The 17,021-nt window shown below is 36.9% G+C and overlaps 1 protein-coding gene across 2 annotated transcripts in view; it reads right to left on the bottom strand.

Moving 5' to 3' along the window:
• SOAT1 (sterol O-acyltransferase 1) overlaps positions 1 to 17,021 on the bottom strand; it is a 76,433-nt gene continuing 59,412 nt past the window's right edge. Inside the window, exons 6-16 of one of the 2 annotated variants that reach the window (XM_032393412.1) lie at positions 15,929 to 16,036; positions 14,118 to 14,400; positions 13,103 to 13,181; positions 12,511 to 12,592; positions 12,149 to 12,194; positions 11,342 to 11,471; positions 9,302 to 9,399; positions 8,097 to 8,195; positions 6,657 to 6,792; positions 5,879 to 6,024; positions 1 to 4,351 (exon numbers count right to left, since the gene is read on the bottom strand). In XM_032393412.1, the coding sequence (XP_032249303.1) occupies positions 4,295 to 4,351; positions 5,879 to 6,024; positions 6,657 to 6,792; positions 8,097 to 8,195; positions 9,302 to 9,399; positions 11,342 to 11,471; positions 12,149 to 12,194; positions 12,511 to 12,592; positions 13,103 to 13,181; positions 14,118 to 14,400; positions 15,929 to 16,036 (1,264 nt within the window). In that variant the 3' untranslated portion in view covers positions 1 to 4,294. The remainder of the gene's footprint in view (positions 4,352 to 5,878; positions 6,025 to 6,656; positions 6,793 to 8,096; positions 8,196 to 9,301; positions 9,400 to 11,341; positions 11,472 to 12,148; positions 12,195 to 12,510; positions 12,593 to 13,102; positions 13,182 to 14,117; positions 14,401 to 15,928; positions 16,037 to 17,021) is intronic. The other variant, XM_032393414.1, reaches the window with a different exon arrangement.

Raw genomic sequence — 17,021 nt, 5'->3', positions numbered from 1 at the left:
CTCGCTGTGTCTGTCTCTGTCATATAAAATCTTAAAAAAAAAAAAAAAGTCTTTATGCTTTACAGAAAAAAAGTGGGAACTTTATTAAAAGGACTTTGTAGATTATATAGATTGGACAGCTTTCCAGTTTTATCACTACTGATGTTCAAGCAGGGCATTAAATTTAGGGTGAGAAAGAGCATGGGCGGACCAAGCAAGAAGGACTCCATTCTCCCCATTTCAACCAGAGTTGAAGCCATGTTTTACCTCCTTTATAAACAGGGTTCCAAAATTCTACTACCTGATAGAAACTTTAGTGATGTTAGAAACTACTCAAATGCTTATATAAGCTTTACTAGTAATACTCATTTTATTCTTCAGAACCTTTACGTCCCAGTTTCTTCAATTTCTGAGCCATAAACATAAAGCTTACAGCTTAAGTAAAACGGTGACCAAGACAGATCCTTCTCCGATAGTATATATGCACACATATATAAACTGTATTATAAATCTATGTAAGTCACATAAAATTTTGCACAAGGTTAGTAAGCAAGTCCATTACACGTTATTAACAAAAGTATGAACTATCTTCCATTAAGACTATAAGCATTGTTTATACTGGCAAAATTAGGGCCTCATTAGTTTTTCCTCTTCATAAATTCTAAAATTTAACTATAAAGTATACACACTAGTTCTAACACTTAAATACCTAGGCAAAGGTAGACATGCTTTTCTTTTAGAAGCCTACCCTTATGCTAAACAGATAAATATGAAAGTAATTTTGGAGGTGGAAACATAAGTGCCTTTAATAATCCTGTTAAATTCTAGTTAGTTCCATTATGGGAGTCTTATTGTATCAGTCCAGGTACGATGGGCATTCACATCATCGCAAGTCTATTTAAAAGCACATAGTCTCAGGAGTGTGCATTTGAAACATTCACATTTTTAAAACATTCCAATGAGATAGTAAGGATTCAGAGTTAGAATTTATGGACGATAAGAAGATAATGAGGCCCTTTTCCTGCCAGGGCCAGCGTTTTCTAACAACCCTTTGAGGTAGCTATTGCCCCCATTTTACAGATGAGTAAAACTGTGGCTCTAATAAACAAAGCAACTGTGCCCATTGTCACACTGCTAGTAAGGATGGGGCCATCTTAAACATCTGTGCATGCCTTTTTGCTGCACCAGTGGTTTTCCGACTGCGTATTTGGAGATAGGAGAAAATGGGTGTCCCAAACAACAGGACTCCAGCCCTGCGTCCCAATCTCAACCAGAAGCAGCTATATTTTACCTGTTTTGCATGCTGGGCTTAAGTGTAACAATCTTTTTTTATGGTTTCATAACTAAAACATACTCATCAGGCAAACCCGGTTACTACAGTTGTGTTAGTTTACCTTCATTATTTTTCCCCATACAAAATAATGAACTTTACTCAAAATTACTCATGACCACAGAAAACAAACATCTTTTTGCATAAAAGACCTCAACAATTTATAAATTAAATCTTTTTAGGCTACATAACCCACATGACCAACCTTTAAAATACATAATGTTCTATTAGGCTTTCTATAAAGAATTCAGGATTCCATTTTTCATGCCAAGTATAATTTTAAAATTCAATGAAAACTGCCTACACTAAATCAATGACTTGTACAATATGATCTGTGTTTGCAATTATAGAGTATTTACCGTACCTTCTTCACCTGCCAATGTCACCCACTCTTACCCTACAACTAAAAGGAAAAAGCATTTCCCCCACTCCTCATGCTTCCAAAAGCAAAAAGTAGTTACTGAAAGGTTAAAAGCAACCTGAATTTTCTAATTAAATTCTAATGTAAAGCAAGTAATTTCACTTAGGCAATTTTAGGAGATTAATCCACCAAAAAAAACCAAACAGCTCCATTTTCCTTCACTATCCAGGACTGAGAATGAAACCATCTAACAGATTTAAAACAAAGTCTGAGATATAGCTGTTGTCTTAGAGAAAACACCCACAATAATGGCTACTATCATTAATACTTCTTACAGGAAAGAAGTTTTAAACTCTTTTCTTTTCAGAAGGAAAAAAAGTTATCATCCTGTAACTAATTTTCACCCCTATTAGCAAAAGAGGGGAAAAAATCAATAAATCTTCCTGAAACACATCAGAAGTTTTAATTTATTTAGGAGTGTAGGCAGTGGTTTAAATAAAACGATTTTTGCTAAGAGCGGCTAGCAGTAAGACCATGGCTATCAAACTAGTTTCTGTCACAGAAAGTAGCTATTCCTTTAAGTGTTTGTGAAAACTTCTTAGGGCAGTCTTATCATTCTAAAGAGTCCTTAGTTTTAAACATTTTTTGTTGTCACCTCAAGGTCTTGGGCAGGGGGAAAAAAAAAACACTAATAAAGGGAAGATGAGAGCTAAAACAAACAAAAAAACTCACCAGCCTTCATCAGTCCTACAAATATTCAGAATCAATACAGAGCAACAAAATCAATGAGCAATGAGAACGTAACATTTACAGCACTTAACAGAAATACAGATCAAAGAGTTCCATTCTCTCCCTTCAGTCGATGACTTATTCATAAAACAGTCTTAGACCAATCTGGTTTTCTTAACTCCCTCCTTATATTTAAAATGTAGTCCCATAAATTCAAGTGACTGAGTCATTCTGATTTTTAATAAAAATACCAGAGATTACAAGATGTACGAAAGCAGTCTCGTTTGGAGGTTATGACTCCATCACAATTACACCACCACTGTCCAGACAATTACTGCTGCGACCATGTGAACTACTTTTTAAGAAATGACCTCGTGTCACATGCACTTCTGTCTGTTAAAGTTGGATCTTATATTTGAAAATTGCCTAAACTCATCTGGATCAAAGGTACTAATGAAAGAAAATGGGTACTTGTGGTACAAATTAAGTTGTGACTACTAAGAAACTCGATTCTCCTCCTTGTGACACTCAAACTGACTTTAAAACAATTCTAAAAAGATGTCCCAAAACTTTTTGGATGGAAGTAGGGCTATTAGAATACCAACAAAGCTTCTCAAGTTGGCTACTCCAAATGAAAATCACCTTTTGGGTAATTCTTAAGTCTCACTTCTCTGGGTGGAAAATTCAACTCCACGGTCTCTGATAGGCCATTCAATGCTCCATCTTTACAAACATAATCACACCTCACACACACAAACAAAATAATTCCTGCACACCACACTGTATTAGCAATGGGCATCTTATAACATGGAAACATCACATATAGAGTACATTTTCTTGAAAATGATCACATATTAATTTGTTTCACCTAACGTATAATACCATTAAAAGTGTAATAATTGAGCAGTGCAGAAGCCAGCTTCCGGATCTTTAAAAATCACTTTAATATTAATGGAGGTGATTAATACTTATATGTTACAGACTTACTAGCCTGCCAACTATTTCAAGTCAGTATTTATTAAACAATAAGTTTACCAAAGGGTACTTCTAAATAACTTCCCAAAAGTTATTAAAGTTTAAACAACAAAAAAAAGTTATCCTCCATATAAGTTCCACGATAAAATAATTTAAACATACGATTGGCTCAGCAAGTCTTTTTTAAAAATTACTTTGGAAGTTGTAAAAGGAAATGTCTTTTCTTTGTCCTGTGCCACTTCTTTCTGTTCCCTCACTATGTAAGATTTCGGATGTAAACTCAAGAATTCAAGGTGAAAGATATAATCTTGCTTCACAAAAATCATGACCTACACTTTATAGAGAAAACAAGGTAAAAATTGAGTAGAACTGAACTTCTTTCCAAAAAAAAATACAATTAGGATGTATAACGAGATTATCTCTGGAAACGAGAGATTTTCGCTCTACTAGAGATAACAAAATGTTCCACATTATTTTCTTTTCTTTCCTAAGTACATAGTTAATTAGCATACATTCCAACAGTGTGCCTGAAAAAAATTTCTAAGCCTGAAATATTTAAATGATTTCTTCATAAGTGTTTTGGCTAAGTCAGTGGCCAAGGAAACATGCTGTTTAGTCACAATGTTTAGATGGGAGTCAAAAAACAAAAACCCAGCAAAAATCTGTCATTATGTCAGCTATGTAAGTCTCCCTTCTCCCAAAAAGGTAAAAAAAAAAAAAAAAAGTACTGCTTTAAGTGCACAAGATTCCAGTAAACTTGCAACATTTCAGCTGACCTAGGAATGGAGCAAGCCATCTGTAAAGCGCAGAGTGATCCAAATACCACAGATAACTTCAGTAACAGCTGGAAACAGATGCTGGCCCCAAATCAGGCAGAATACCCATCTTCAGTGTCAAGGAATGAAACAAAGTTCAAGCTTCTAAAACACGTAACGACAAGTCCAGGAACGTGGCCGGATATAATCCAGAAATGTGGGCTTCAATGGGGAAAGAAGAATGGAAGAGTAGTTTATTTGCACGCACGTGTGCACAAGGTGTCGGGGTAGACAGGGGGTGTTAATTTTATAAACTGCACACCTCTACAATGCCTCCCAGCATGTCGGTAACCTTTAAGCTATAAGCAGCTTGCTAATTCAAAAGATGTTCATTATTTTTATCTACAACACAGATTATAGTGATTTAGAAGTTTTACACAAAGCTTTCAAAGTCCTGTAAACTCTATACAATTACACGGACTTCTGACCAAATTCCAAACAGGCACTACCTCTCTTTTGGATCTTGCATTTTATTTTAGCACAGACCTACTGTTAGTGGCCTAACATCTAAATTGTAGTAGGGTAAAAGGATAATAAAATATATATACAAACTATAATACAAGGTTTAGAATTACTAAATTATCTAAATGAGAACAGATGAAGCACTATGAAAGTTCAGCAATAGGAAAAAACTGGAGCAAGAATCTGAAAAAGGTGGGGCGCCTGGGTGGCTCAGTCGTTAAGCGTCTGCCTTCGGCTCAGGTCATGATCCCAGGGTCCTGGGGTCGAGCCCCGCATTGGGCTCCCTGCTCAGCGGGAAGCCTGCTGCTCCCTCTCCCACTCCCCCTGCTTGTGTTCCCTCTGTGTCTCTCTCTGTCAAATAAATAAATAAAATCTTAAAAAAAAAAAAAAAAAGAATCTGAAAAAGCTGGAAGATGTTGCATCCAAAGTGGATTTTGAGAAAATAAAATCTGACAGGTGGAATCCGAGTGCAGAGAGCACCATAACCAGAGGCAGACCAAAGCAGCTAGCTCAGATGCACATAGAGGAAATAAGGAGGGGGCATTAGGGCAACATAAGAAAAACAGGATAGACAGTAGGAGAAGATTTGGGAGAGAAACATTAATTTGCCTATAGGTGTCTTCAGATACCTGTGGTACCTGTGAGAAATAGTCAGATATACCAAGAAGGCACCCCCTAAATATTTGGGAGTTATCCGTATGCAACTAAAAGTTTTAAAAATGAGACTCTTACATAATTACAAACAACCACAACAACAAAGATCAAGGGAAATGGGATCTTAGGCATATGAGTGTAGCTGGACATTTTTACGAAGAGTTTATTACTTTGGGAAGGAAGAGGTAAGAAATATATATCTGTGTAGGTGGTGGCAGGGAGGATACACATGCCACTGAGAAGACCCTGCAGAACATCTACATTTTCAGGACACAGGAAGGAAATTAGAAGATACTTCAAAAAAAAAAAAAAAGTGGAAAAGGAAAAAAAAAAAAAGAGAAAAAAGAAAACAAGAACTAGGAGCATTCAGTGTAAAGAAAACCAAAGAAAACTTTCAAAGCCAGTGCAGTAAGATCAGGTAATAAGCTAATCCTTTTACTCCTTATTTCCCTCCCCTTAACATTAATTCAGCATCATCTCTACTACTCTTCTTCTCCTTAATATTGCCTACCAAGCCTCATAATCAGGGAACAAAAACGTTACTTTTCCACTCCAGCCTAACCAAGGACTCACATTTTTGAGAGGACAATGCTGACGTGCATACCACTCTTGGGAATAAAAGCACAGGATGACTCCATGGCCCGCGAAAAGGGAAGTCCACATCATAACGTTCCAAATTGGCCTTTTCCAACTGTCATTGACAATGAAGTTGAAAGCCACTAAAGTTAGAATGATAAAAAAAAAATATATATATATATATATATATATATATATATATATATATAGTTATCAAAACATCATCTATCAGGAAACAAGGGGCCTTAGATATGTGCTGTAATTATGTAATTATCACAATGAGCATCAACTGTGGGTATACAGGTTTTATTCTGGCCACTGATTCTGTAAGTAAAAATGAAGCTTCAAGTGTTGAAATTTATCAATCGGTGATTAACTGGAAATCAGAGAATATCCAGAGCAGGTGAAAATATGTCATGGAATCATTCATATTTGAACTTGTCCCTCCCTCCACCCACCCAAACAAGGGTCCGCGTTTTTCAGGGGTGAACACTGACAGAGTGCGGAAGTTGTTTATAGTCTTCATGACCTCCCAAATCGGTGTTATCATTAGTCTTCAAGAGGCTATTTAAGTTCATTTCTCTACTTCAAAGGATGAGCATCCTGCGACAGAGCGTGGTTTAATTACTCAAAGTCAATGCTGTGACCATCTGATAAACACTGCCTTGAAATGGTATTGCTACAATCTAGCTGTCCACCCTGCCTTAGGCTTCATTTTCTATAAATTTCTCTTTTAGCCTGATGCTCGGTACTCACAGCACGCCAAGATACTTACTTCCAAAGAACATGAAGAGCACGAAAAGCACTGGATAGAAAAAGCTCAAGCAAACAGCCAGGGCATATTCATGCACTACGGCAGAAACAGCAAAGACTGCTAACATGGCAGCCCACTTGAATCTCTTAGTGAAAAACTAGGGTAAAAGGAGAATATGAAAAAGTAATTTTTTAAAAAGTAACTAAGCCCAAACTAGATACAGCTGACCCTTGAACAACAGGGGTTTGAACTGCATGGGTCCACTTATTCAATTAATATAGCACAGTACAGTAAATGTATTTCTCCTTATGATATTCTTATCAACATTTTCTTTTCTCTAGCTTACTTTATTGTAAGAATGCAGTATATAATACATAGAACACATAAATTGCGTGTTAACCAACTATTTACCTTATCAGTAAGGTTTCCAGTCAATTGTAGGTGATTAGTAGTTAAGTCTTGGGGAAGCCAAAAAATTATATGTAGATTTTTTTACTGCGTGGGAGGGTGAGCACCCTTACCCCCTTGTTCAAGAGTCAACTGTATAAAAGACTTATAATTATCACATGCTAAAGGCACCTATTTAATTATGTTTATATTTGATTTTTCCAATCTACTCCTTGGATTAATCCAAATGTAGTAAATAATTACAAAAAACATCTATGCTTTCAAATCCTTATTTTACTAAAATGAGGCATTGTCAAAACCATGAATGTTGAAAGAACTGGGCATATTTTCAAAAACCTATTTGTAACCTATGTCTGTAAGTCACTACAGTAGACAAAACAGTTTTCATATATAAATGGACAATCGAATCTCAACCTTTAGAGTAACACCGTATGGTGGATAAGGCAGGCATTCTCTCCATTTTCACTATGATTTAGAAAGAAGCAACAGGCCTTGTCCGTAAGTGACACTACACTTACAAATGAAAGAACACTCGACTACAGCACCATTTGCACCATGTCTTGCTATCACTTAGCCAAATAGTGACTTACTTAATAACTAAAACCTGCAATCCAGAGGGATAATCATTCATGACAGTCACCAGTCAACATACATTCTGTTCTAAAGAATGTCTCAAAGACACGTATCACCAGTTGGAAAGATATAAATCCAAACTTAAGTGTGTCCTACTTTAGCAAAGAAACCAAAAAAACAAAAAAGCTAGAGGGAGATTATTTACTGGCATTGAGAGTCATAAGAAATGATCCATTACTGGTGGATCATTTCACCTTCTCTGGATGCCTCCATGCGTTCTTACTTCGTAATCATGTAAAATACAGCCCGGAACACAACTGTGGTATTAGATCTCGTCACCGTACATACTGTTCAAAGCATAAGCTTTCTTAGGCAGAAATGGCCCAGAGAGAACTGAAGACCACTTCCAGCTGCACAATAATAATACTTTCTGGAAAAGGATCTCCATTTCTTGAACATCAACTTTATCTTGCCGCTTACCCAGAGAAAGTCCTTGTAAGCATAGTAATACAACCAGTCATGAACCACCACATTCCAGGTCCTGTAATAGTTAGAGTATGATGTAGAGTTCCACCAATCCTGAGGAAAAAAAGCAAAGATTTAGAACTACACATATACACATACACACACATATACACACAGAACCAATGCAAAACCCCCTGAGTATTCCTAAAGAACATACACACACAACATAATATCCAGAGTGTGTCATGATAATTTGTTAGTCCATACACTGAAGTCAGAAAAATCTTAAATGGCATTTTGGTTATTAATGCTCAATATATGACACGAATTTTGGATCTACAGATGATGAAATCTGTAACTTCATTCTGTCTCATTATCAAAAAAGTTATGATGGAAGATACAGAACATACAGAATCATTAAATCTAAGGTTCATCTAAATAGCAATCAGTAAATCCCCTCACCTTGCTAAAACACAGGGAGAGAAATCTAAAGTCCTATAGGCTTAACGTGCTAAGCCTAAAGAGCTGTCCCGCTGGTACCATAAACGACAAAATTTACACTGTACAATGAGTGAGACAATGGTTACCTGCAACAAATCCCTCCCTACTTTAGGATCAGACCCATGGAATCAGACAGCTAAAGTTTGCAACCCACACCCCCTGTTTCTCTGAGAAAGGAGTGGAAGGCTTTGGGTGTTGCCAGACCACCACAAACAAACAAAACCCTAGAGGGCTTTAGACAGGATTACAGAACACTATGAACACCCTGGCTCTTGTCTAGAACTTAATTCCAACTATTTTAAGTATACTTAATGCCTTTCAAAATAAAGGAGGGAAAAGTTATTTCCTGTATGAACTATTCAACAGTCTTAAATAATTTGCTAAGATCACTCCTATAGCACCAGACAGCCAATTTCAAATGAATGATCAGCAGAGTCTCATGATACCCTCTGGACACATGCTTTCCCACCAATACAGGATCCAGTAGAAACCATATGCTTTATTAAGGGAGCAGATATTAAGAGGTAGAAGGTAAGGCTATGAGGCTGTGCTAAGTATATCAACATCAGAATCTCAGACTTAATATTGATAAAACTCATGGAAAAAGAACTTTGCAATGTTTATGTTAAACATGCTCAACAATGCTCAAATACTTAACAATGAGGACATAAGTGCATAAATAAAATGTGAAAAGAAAGAGAAGGCCAAGTATACATCACCTTATAAAACATCCTGTCACCAAAGCGTAACATCTCAGCAAAGGCATTGAGCCAGCAGTGCAAAAAGGCAAAAAACATGAGAAACAGAATCAGCACACCTAAAAATAAGATTAACAATATTAAAGGCCTTTCCAAATAGCTCATGCAAAGCAGTTAATTTTATGTCATCATATGCTTAGCTGGAATTATTCTGTAAAATAAAAGTTACTGTTCCAGCTTACCCATTCAAGAGATGACACCATGTTCTTTTGAAAGTTATTTTAATTTTAGAAAGCACTAAATTCCTTCCAAGTGGGTTTTATTTTTTTTTTTTTTTAAGATTTTATTTATTTGACAGAGAGAGATATAGTGAGAGAGGGAACACAAGCAGGGGGAGTGGGAGAGGGAGAAGCAGGCTTCCCGCTGAGCAGGGAGCCCGTTGTGGGGCTCGATCCCAGGACCCTGGGATGGTGACCCTAGCCGAAGGCAGACGCTTAACGGACTGAGCCACCCAGGCGCCCCCTAGTGGGTTTTATAGATAACAAATGACCCAGCCTGTTTTTAATAGAAATGCCTAGCTATATGGCTTAACTTGGTACCCAAGGCCCTTTAAAATCTGGCCCTCATGCATTCCTCTAAACCAGTTGCTTAAAACTGTGGGAGATTTTGCCCCCTAGAGAACATCTGACAATTCTGGAGACATTTTTCGTTGTCACAACTCAAGGGGTAAGGGCTGTACTACTAGTATCTAGTTTTTAGAGGCAAGAAGATTGGTAAATATCCTATAATGCACAAGACAGCCCCCCAAAACACAGAGTTATCCAGCCCAAAATGTCCAGTGACAAAGTTAACTTATCTCTGACTCTATTCCCAGTGTTGTAAACATCATCCATAACTGGACTTCTGCCATTCGAAAATACTCTATGCCTCTGCTTCCATCCCACTACCTAGAAGCACGTTTCCACTACACTTCTCTGCCAAACACCTATTTTTCAATACCCAATATTAAATGTCATGTCCAATATGATACAAAGTTCATCAACACTTTGTTTATCCTACTTAAGTAGTATATACTATACTACATTGTAAATATCCATTTATATGCCTATCCCTTTCATTCACCTGTTTATTAAAAAAATATCAAAGAATATTTATGGAGCATCTACTATGTATTAGACAATATGGGAAAGACTGTGGTTGGCTGACTGGCTGTAACACACAATCCTTGATCTCAAGGAATTTGCAGCCTAGTGAGGAAGACATGCATTTAATATATATTCTATTAAAGGGACAGATAAAATAATTTATTGGAGTGAATCTTGGGGGGGCAATCAGGGAAGGTTACCTAGGAGTCTAGGAGAGAGGTTAAGGAAGAAAGAAGGTAACAGAAAACACGACCAACATTTGACAGGTAGAGAAAAAAGAAAGAATAAGTAAAGGAAACTAAACTAAACTGAAAGCCTCCAGAGAGTAGAGAGCATCTATGTCCTCTTCACTGCTAGGTCCTCAGCACCTGGCACATAATAGGTACTCATGTATCTCTAGAAAAAAGTAAGTGGAATGAATGAAGTTAGGAGACTGAGGTATGGCCAGAAAGACAGGAGAATGAGAATGAGTAGCAAGAGAGAGATTTCAAAATGCGGTCAACAGCATCCAAACAATGCTTCATGGAGATGAAATAGAATAAGGGCTAAACCATCTACCGGATTTAGAATCAGGAGGTTACCAGTGATTTCAATAAAGGCCACATTAGTGGCCTGGTCGGATTAGAAGCAAGATTACAATGAACTGAATAGTGAACAGGAAGATTAGTCATGAATATGGACTACCCACAGTCACAGAAAGCAAAACTTGGGTGAAAGTCAGAAGACAAACAGAAAGTTTGTCTGGGCTGAAACTGGAAGTATACTCACTTATGAAATAGATGGAAAGAAGTCGAGATGAGTATAGATGTAGAGATGACTTCAGAGCAAAAGGCAGGAAAATCAAAGGTGTGCATGTGCAACAGCTCTTTTTCCTTATAACTTCATGAATGGCCAAATTAACCAGTACCCATGTTACCTGGCAAGATGGAGTTAAATACACACAGGACCAGAACACGAGCGCTGAAGGGCTCTTGTTTGATATTCCGAAACAAGGGGGCACAGAGCCTTTCAAAGATGTAGTACACATAAAAAAAGCAACCAAAAACCTGGAATATAACAGAGATATAATTATAATACTGATGGCTTGATAAAGAAGATAGATATGTGACCCTTGGACTAATGTTCACATATATATTCCATTAATGCTAGTATATAAGATTGCCAAACTGCAATCCTTCAGAGATATTACACAAGCTAGTTTCTATCATACCTTCTTCTCTCCCAACCCTTTATCAAATGGCATACTAAAAGATGAGACTCTTGGAACCTGCTTTTCCTGCTACGTGAAACCCAGCACAAAAGAACTTATTTCATAAAGGGGTATTTGACTGGGACAAGAGTTTAAAATGAGATCTTCTGGGATTTATGATTCTGATGGGGCAAGGCAGTGGGTGGCGATGGGGAAGACATCAGACCATACCCACACATATGTATCCCAAAACAAAAAACCATAAGGAGAGGGGGAAATTAACATAGATGCTTACTAAAGTAACCAAATGGAATGACTTTAATTAAATTCTTTTACTGAAGGAAATTACTTTTGATGTTTGCAAGACAAATACCATCTACTGTACTGGTAAAGAGTTTAAAAGACTTCAGAAAGAGGTCTAGAGTTCCCAGTAGACATGAATTTACCAACACTTTAAATAGATTAAATTATTATTATAAATTTGAATCCCCATGTCCCACTAATCAACAAACCTTAGGTAAAGAAAAAATTCACCTGTAAAAACTGCACAGCAACATAACCCCACCTTACAGTGGGAGTCCTAAAAAGGAAGAAACAAAATAAGTTTTCTAAATAAAGTAAGTAATTGAACTTTAATAAAGACCCTCACAATATTCTCCCCACACAGAACATATCATTTTTGGCATATGGAATGCCTGTATAATTCTGTCAAGAATTACTGTAATCAAACTGGATTGCTAGAATCACCACTTGGGACTTTTCCGTGCCAGCAAGAAAGTTATAACTCATTTTATATTCTTTGTAACCCTATATGAACTGGCCCCTGCCTACCTATCCCACCACACTCATGCTACACTTCCGGTGCTCAACACATTTCTGCTTCACAGAACAATTACCTGGGATAGTTGTCACGGTAGATGAGGGTAGGTGCAAACAAAAAGTACAAGTACTGGTTGACTGTGGGTATTGGAATCGTCTCTGGAAAAGGAAAACTCTGGTTAGATCAGGCACTCTTCAATTTCTCCTGGCAAAACTAAAAGGGAGAAATAAGAAAGCACACAACAGGGAAGAGTAAAAGGACTTCACTTAGCCCATATCATTTCTTCCTGATCTCCCAGAGTGACTTCTTATCCTTATATTGATTCAGTATTACCAATCCCTCTAAACTAAGCTATTCCTGTGACTTAGAAATACCTTCTAGAGTTTGAAGCAGCAATTCAAAGAATAAGCACACATGGGGTAATGAGTCTATTAACATTACAAAAATAAGGCAAAGTTTTAAGACTCTGGCGATCAATGTTTTTAAATTGTAGGTACAAAGGCAAAACAGGAACAATCAGGAAACAGTGAGATAGTCTTCCAAATCAATATGGATCCTCCATATTTAAAATCAAATATAATGTCTATAGAATGTAAAACGCCATCCCACTAAAGACCAAAGGTTAAAATACGCTATTGAATAATCCTTGACCTAACGAATTTACATACTTGATTTCTCCTTAGCTGAATTTAGTACCCGAGGCACATTCTCTCTGACAAATGAATAGGACTTCATTATGAAACGAATCTACAAAAGGAGGGAGGGAAAAAAAGATGAATGTTCTACCATTGTCTTATAAGCAACCCCAGAACAGCACTGGATCATATAAAGAATTTCCTAATTTTGCATATACCAACTCAAGTTCACATTTATGGAATAAAACAAATGAAAAACAAACTGTAAAGAAGGACATGTTATTATTCAAATTATTTTGTATCTAACAGTATTATCTATTGCAAGTATATTACAGTAAGAAATTAAAAGCCTGTTGAAAGAGAGTCTCCTGAAACAGTCCTTCCCATTAGTCACACAGAGTAAATTAACAGACAGCCAACGTAAGTCAGAAAATTCTGAAGGCTGTATGAACAAAATAAATCCTTTATTCAGATGGGACCAGTTTATATGACAAAACAATGAATCTGATAACCTCAAGGGTAGAGTTTTTATTTTTTTTTATTTTTTTTAATTTTTTAAAGATTTTATTTATTTATTTGGCAGAGAGATAGCGAGAGCAGGAACACAAGCAGGGGAAGTGGGAGAGGGAGAAGCAGGCTTCCCGCGGAGCAGGGAGCCCGATGCGGGGCTCGATCCCAGGACCCTGGGACCATGACCTGAGCCGAAGGCAGACGCTTAACGACTGAGCCACCCAGGCGCCCAGGGTAGAATTTTTAATTACAAAAATATTTTATCTTTTAAATGACTTCTACAAAGTGTTCAAGAATAAAATCTGAATTCATCCTAAACAGCTCAATATAATTTCATTACCAAGAATCAGAGAACACTGAAGCTAGTATGAATTTTAAGACATGAGATGATCTATCTTAAAACTTCAATTTTATAAATAATAGCACAAAGAACCAGATAGAAAAATTGACCCAACTAATACAACTAAAAATAACAGAATGTCAGTATTATTATTTTAACAAAACATAGCATTGCATCGGGCAACCTTCAAAACCTTACCTGTTCAAGTATAACAATGCAGCGGGAAGCTGGTGGTAGGGTATATGCTAATACAACATATGTTGGTCCCAAACCTAGAACTCCAATCTGGAAGACCATGAAAAGGAAGCAATGGAAGAGAGAATAGACCACTGGATGAGAACTCTTGCTGTAGCCTCTGGCCCAACGTTGGAAGAGGAAATAGGGAACTACAAGTGTACTCAAGAACATAGTCCACCATGTCCACATAACAACGGGAAGTTTGCCAAAAGCATAAGACAAGAGATTGAACTCAAGCACCAGCCTAGGGAGAAAAAGCACAGAGAAAGAGCACAGAAGTGAATTTTTAATATGCACAGACTCATAGAACTGAAAACTTTTCACACCTAAAACTCTCAACCTTAGAAAACACAGCAACATTAATCCATTGTGGTCATGAGGGTAATAGTTGTGCAAGAGGGAGAGGTGCTTCTAAGCCTCTGCTTCACAATATATCCCAACAATAAATCTTCTAAAAGCCCTAAGATAATATAGTATTTGAACATAAGATACCCAAGATAACCTAAAATAATAAAACTTTAAACTTCGCAGTGATTAGATTCTAACATTAATAAATTTTAAACTCTAAGATACACTAATACATAAAGTATTCAAATAGCAATCACTGTTATGTCCAAAAGATGATTTTTCAGAAGAATAATTCAAAAATCTATTAATACAGTATGATACCATTATCTCAAAATGTAATTTGCTAATAATGCACATAAGTTGGTGTATGATTACCACACTGTCATTTATTTTATTTTATTTTTAAGATTTTATTTATTTATTTGACAGAGCACGAAAGAGGAAACACAAGCAGGAGGGAGTGGGAGAGGGAGGAGCAGGCTTCCCACTGAGCAGGTAGCCCGATGTAGGGCTCAATCCCAGGACCCTGGGATCATGATCTGAGCCGAAGGCAGATGCTTAACAACTGAGCCACCCAGGCACCTCACCACACTGTCATTTTTAAAGTTAAATTTCATTTTTATATTAAAAAGAAAAGTTTTCCAGGGCGCCTGGGTGGCTCAGTTGGTTGGGTGTCCGACTGTTTCCGCTCAGGTCATGATCTCGGGGTCCTGGGATCAAGCCCTGAGTCAGGCTCCACGGTCCGTGGGGAGTCTGCTTGAGACTCTCTCTCTCTTCCTCTCCCTCTGCCCCACGCCCCACTCATGCACACATGCTCGTGCTCTCTCTCTCCCTAAAAAATAAATCTTTTTAAAAAAAGTTTTTCAAGCATTAAATTCTAATAAGCTATTTATTTTCACTAACAACCTGAAATACACACCATAGTGGGAAAATTGGTAAATTGTATATACAAAATTCTCCCATTTAGGAAAATTACCTAGAAACTACCAATTATGGACTACTAAAATAGACCATTTTCAAAATAAAATGGGGGCGCCTGGGTGGCTCAGTCGTTAAGCGTCTGCCTTCAGCTCAGGTCATGATCCCAGGGTCCTGGGATCGAGCCCTGCATTGGGCTCCCTGCTCAGCGGGAAGCCAGCTTCTCCCTCTCCCACTCCCCCTGCTTGTGTTCCCTCTCTCGCTGTGTCTCTCTCTGTCAAATAAATAAAATTTTTAAAATAAATAATAAAATAAAAATAAAATGAAACTTCTAATATTCCTTTTAGTTGTGCTTTTAGGGAGAGGAGAATATCACCCTCCAATCAGCTGCTTTGGGATCTTCTGAAGCAAATTTACCCAAATCACCAAAATTTACCAAAATTTAAATACCATGAAAACTCCAACACCCTATTCATCAACTAGCCAAACATCCTTTCTCGTCTTACCTTCCTTCATCAATGTAATCTACAACAAGTGTGCTGAGGATAAAGAGAATGAGGAGGGCAATAAACATGTGATATATTGTTCTGATGTGGTCCACCTCAAACAGCTCACTGTAAATACAGTTCAAACAAATACAATTAATTATATTTCATTTTAAAACACCATATATTAAAGCCTTTAAGGCAGGTCAGCAGATGCAGACCCACCCTCAAATAGTAATCATGAGCAAACATCTCCAACAGGAATCCCAGAATATTAAACCTGAAGCACAGACCGTAAATGACATGACCAAGGTAAAAACTTAATGTAAAAGCTTAGGATAAGGCTCTTTCCAATAAAATGATACTGTCCCCTAGAAAACAGCATGGATATCAAACACTTAAAACAAATGGGGAGCATTCTTGAAAACCTGCCAAAAGTGATTGCTTCTTAGGTAGGCAAAAGGCACTGAAAACAGGAAACACAAAAGCTATCCCAAATGTTAACAAGGTTTTGTCTTTAATCCTATTACATTCTACTCCCTATACTTAACTACTATTAAGTGCTATTTCCAAGATGTTAAGATTCACATGTATGCTTTTCTATAATGCAACTACCACCCTACATGTCTATACACTTAAACATTTACAAATGTTTTTATTTTCTATCCTCACTGATCTTTATATTTGATTAAAACAGGGCTACTTCCAAAATATAGCAACAACTTTCCAGATGATGTTTTCTTAAAGAGGTATTTTTTTTTTATTTAACTAAAACAAGTTTTTTTAGCTTTGCTTTTGCAAAGATGTATGTTTACATCTTCTACATACCTTTTCAAGGATATCTTAGATTGCCCTGAATCAACGATCTTCAAATTCTAATAAAAACCAACCTGAGCCATAAAATATGTGTTTTATTTCCTTGGTTAAAAAAAATGTTTTGTGGGATGCCCAGATGGTTCAGTTGGTTAAGCATCCACCCAACTCTTGGTTTCAGCTCAGGTCATGATCTCAGGAGTTGTAGGATCTAGCCTTTCTTTTTAGCCATTCTTTTATTTTTTTTTTAATTTAAATTCAATTAGCCAACATATAGTGCATCATTAGTTTTTGATGTAGT

This window comes from Phoca vitulina, unplaced genomic scaffold, assembly GCF_004348235.1.
Source record: "Phoca vitulina isolate PV1807 unplaced genomic scaffold, GSC_HSeal_1.0 scaffold73, whole genome shotgun sequence".
Classification (NCBI taxonomy): domain Eukaryota; kingdom Metazoa; phylum Chordata; class Mammalia; order Carnivora; family Phocidae; genus Phoca; species Phoca vitulina.
The sequence above is the reverse complement of the archived record's forward strand: the minus strand, read 5'-3'. Positions and strand labels throughout refer to the sequence as shown.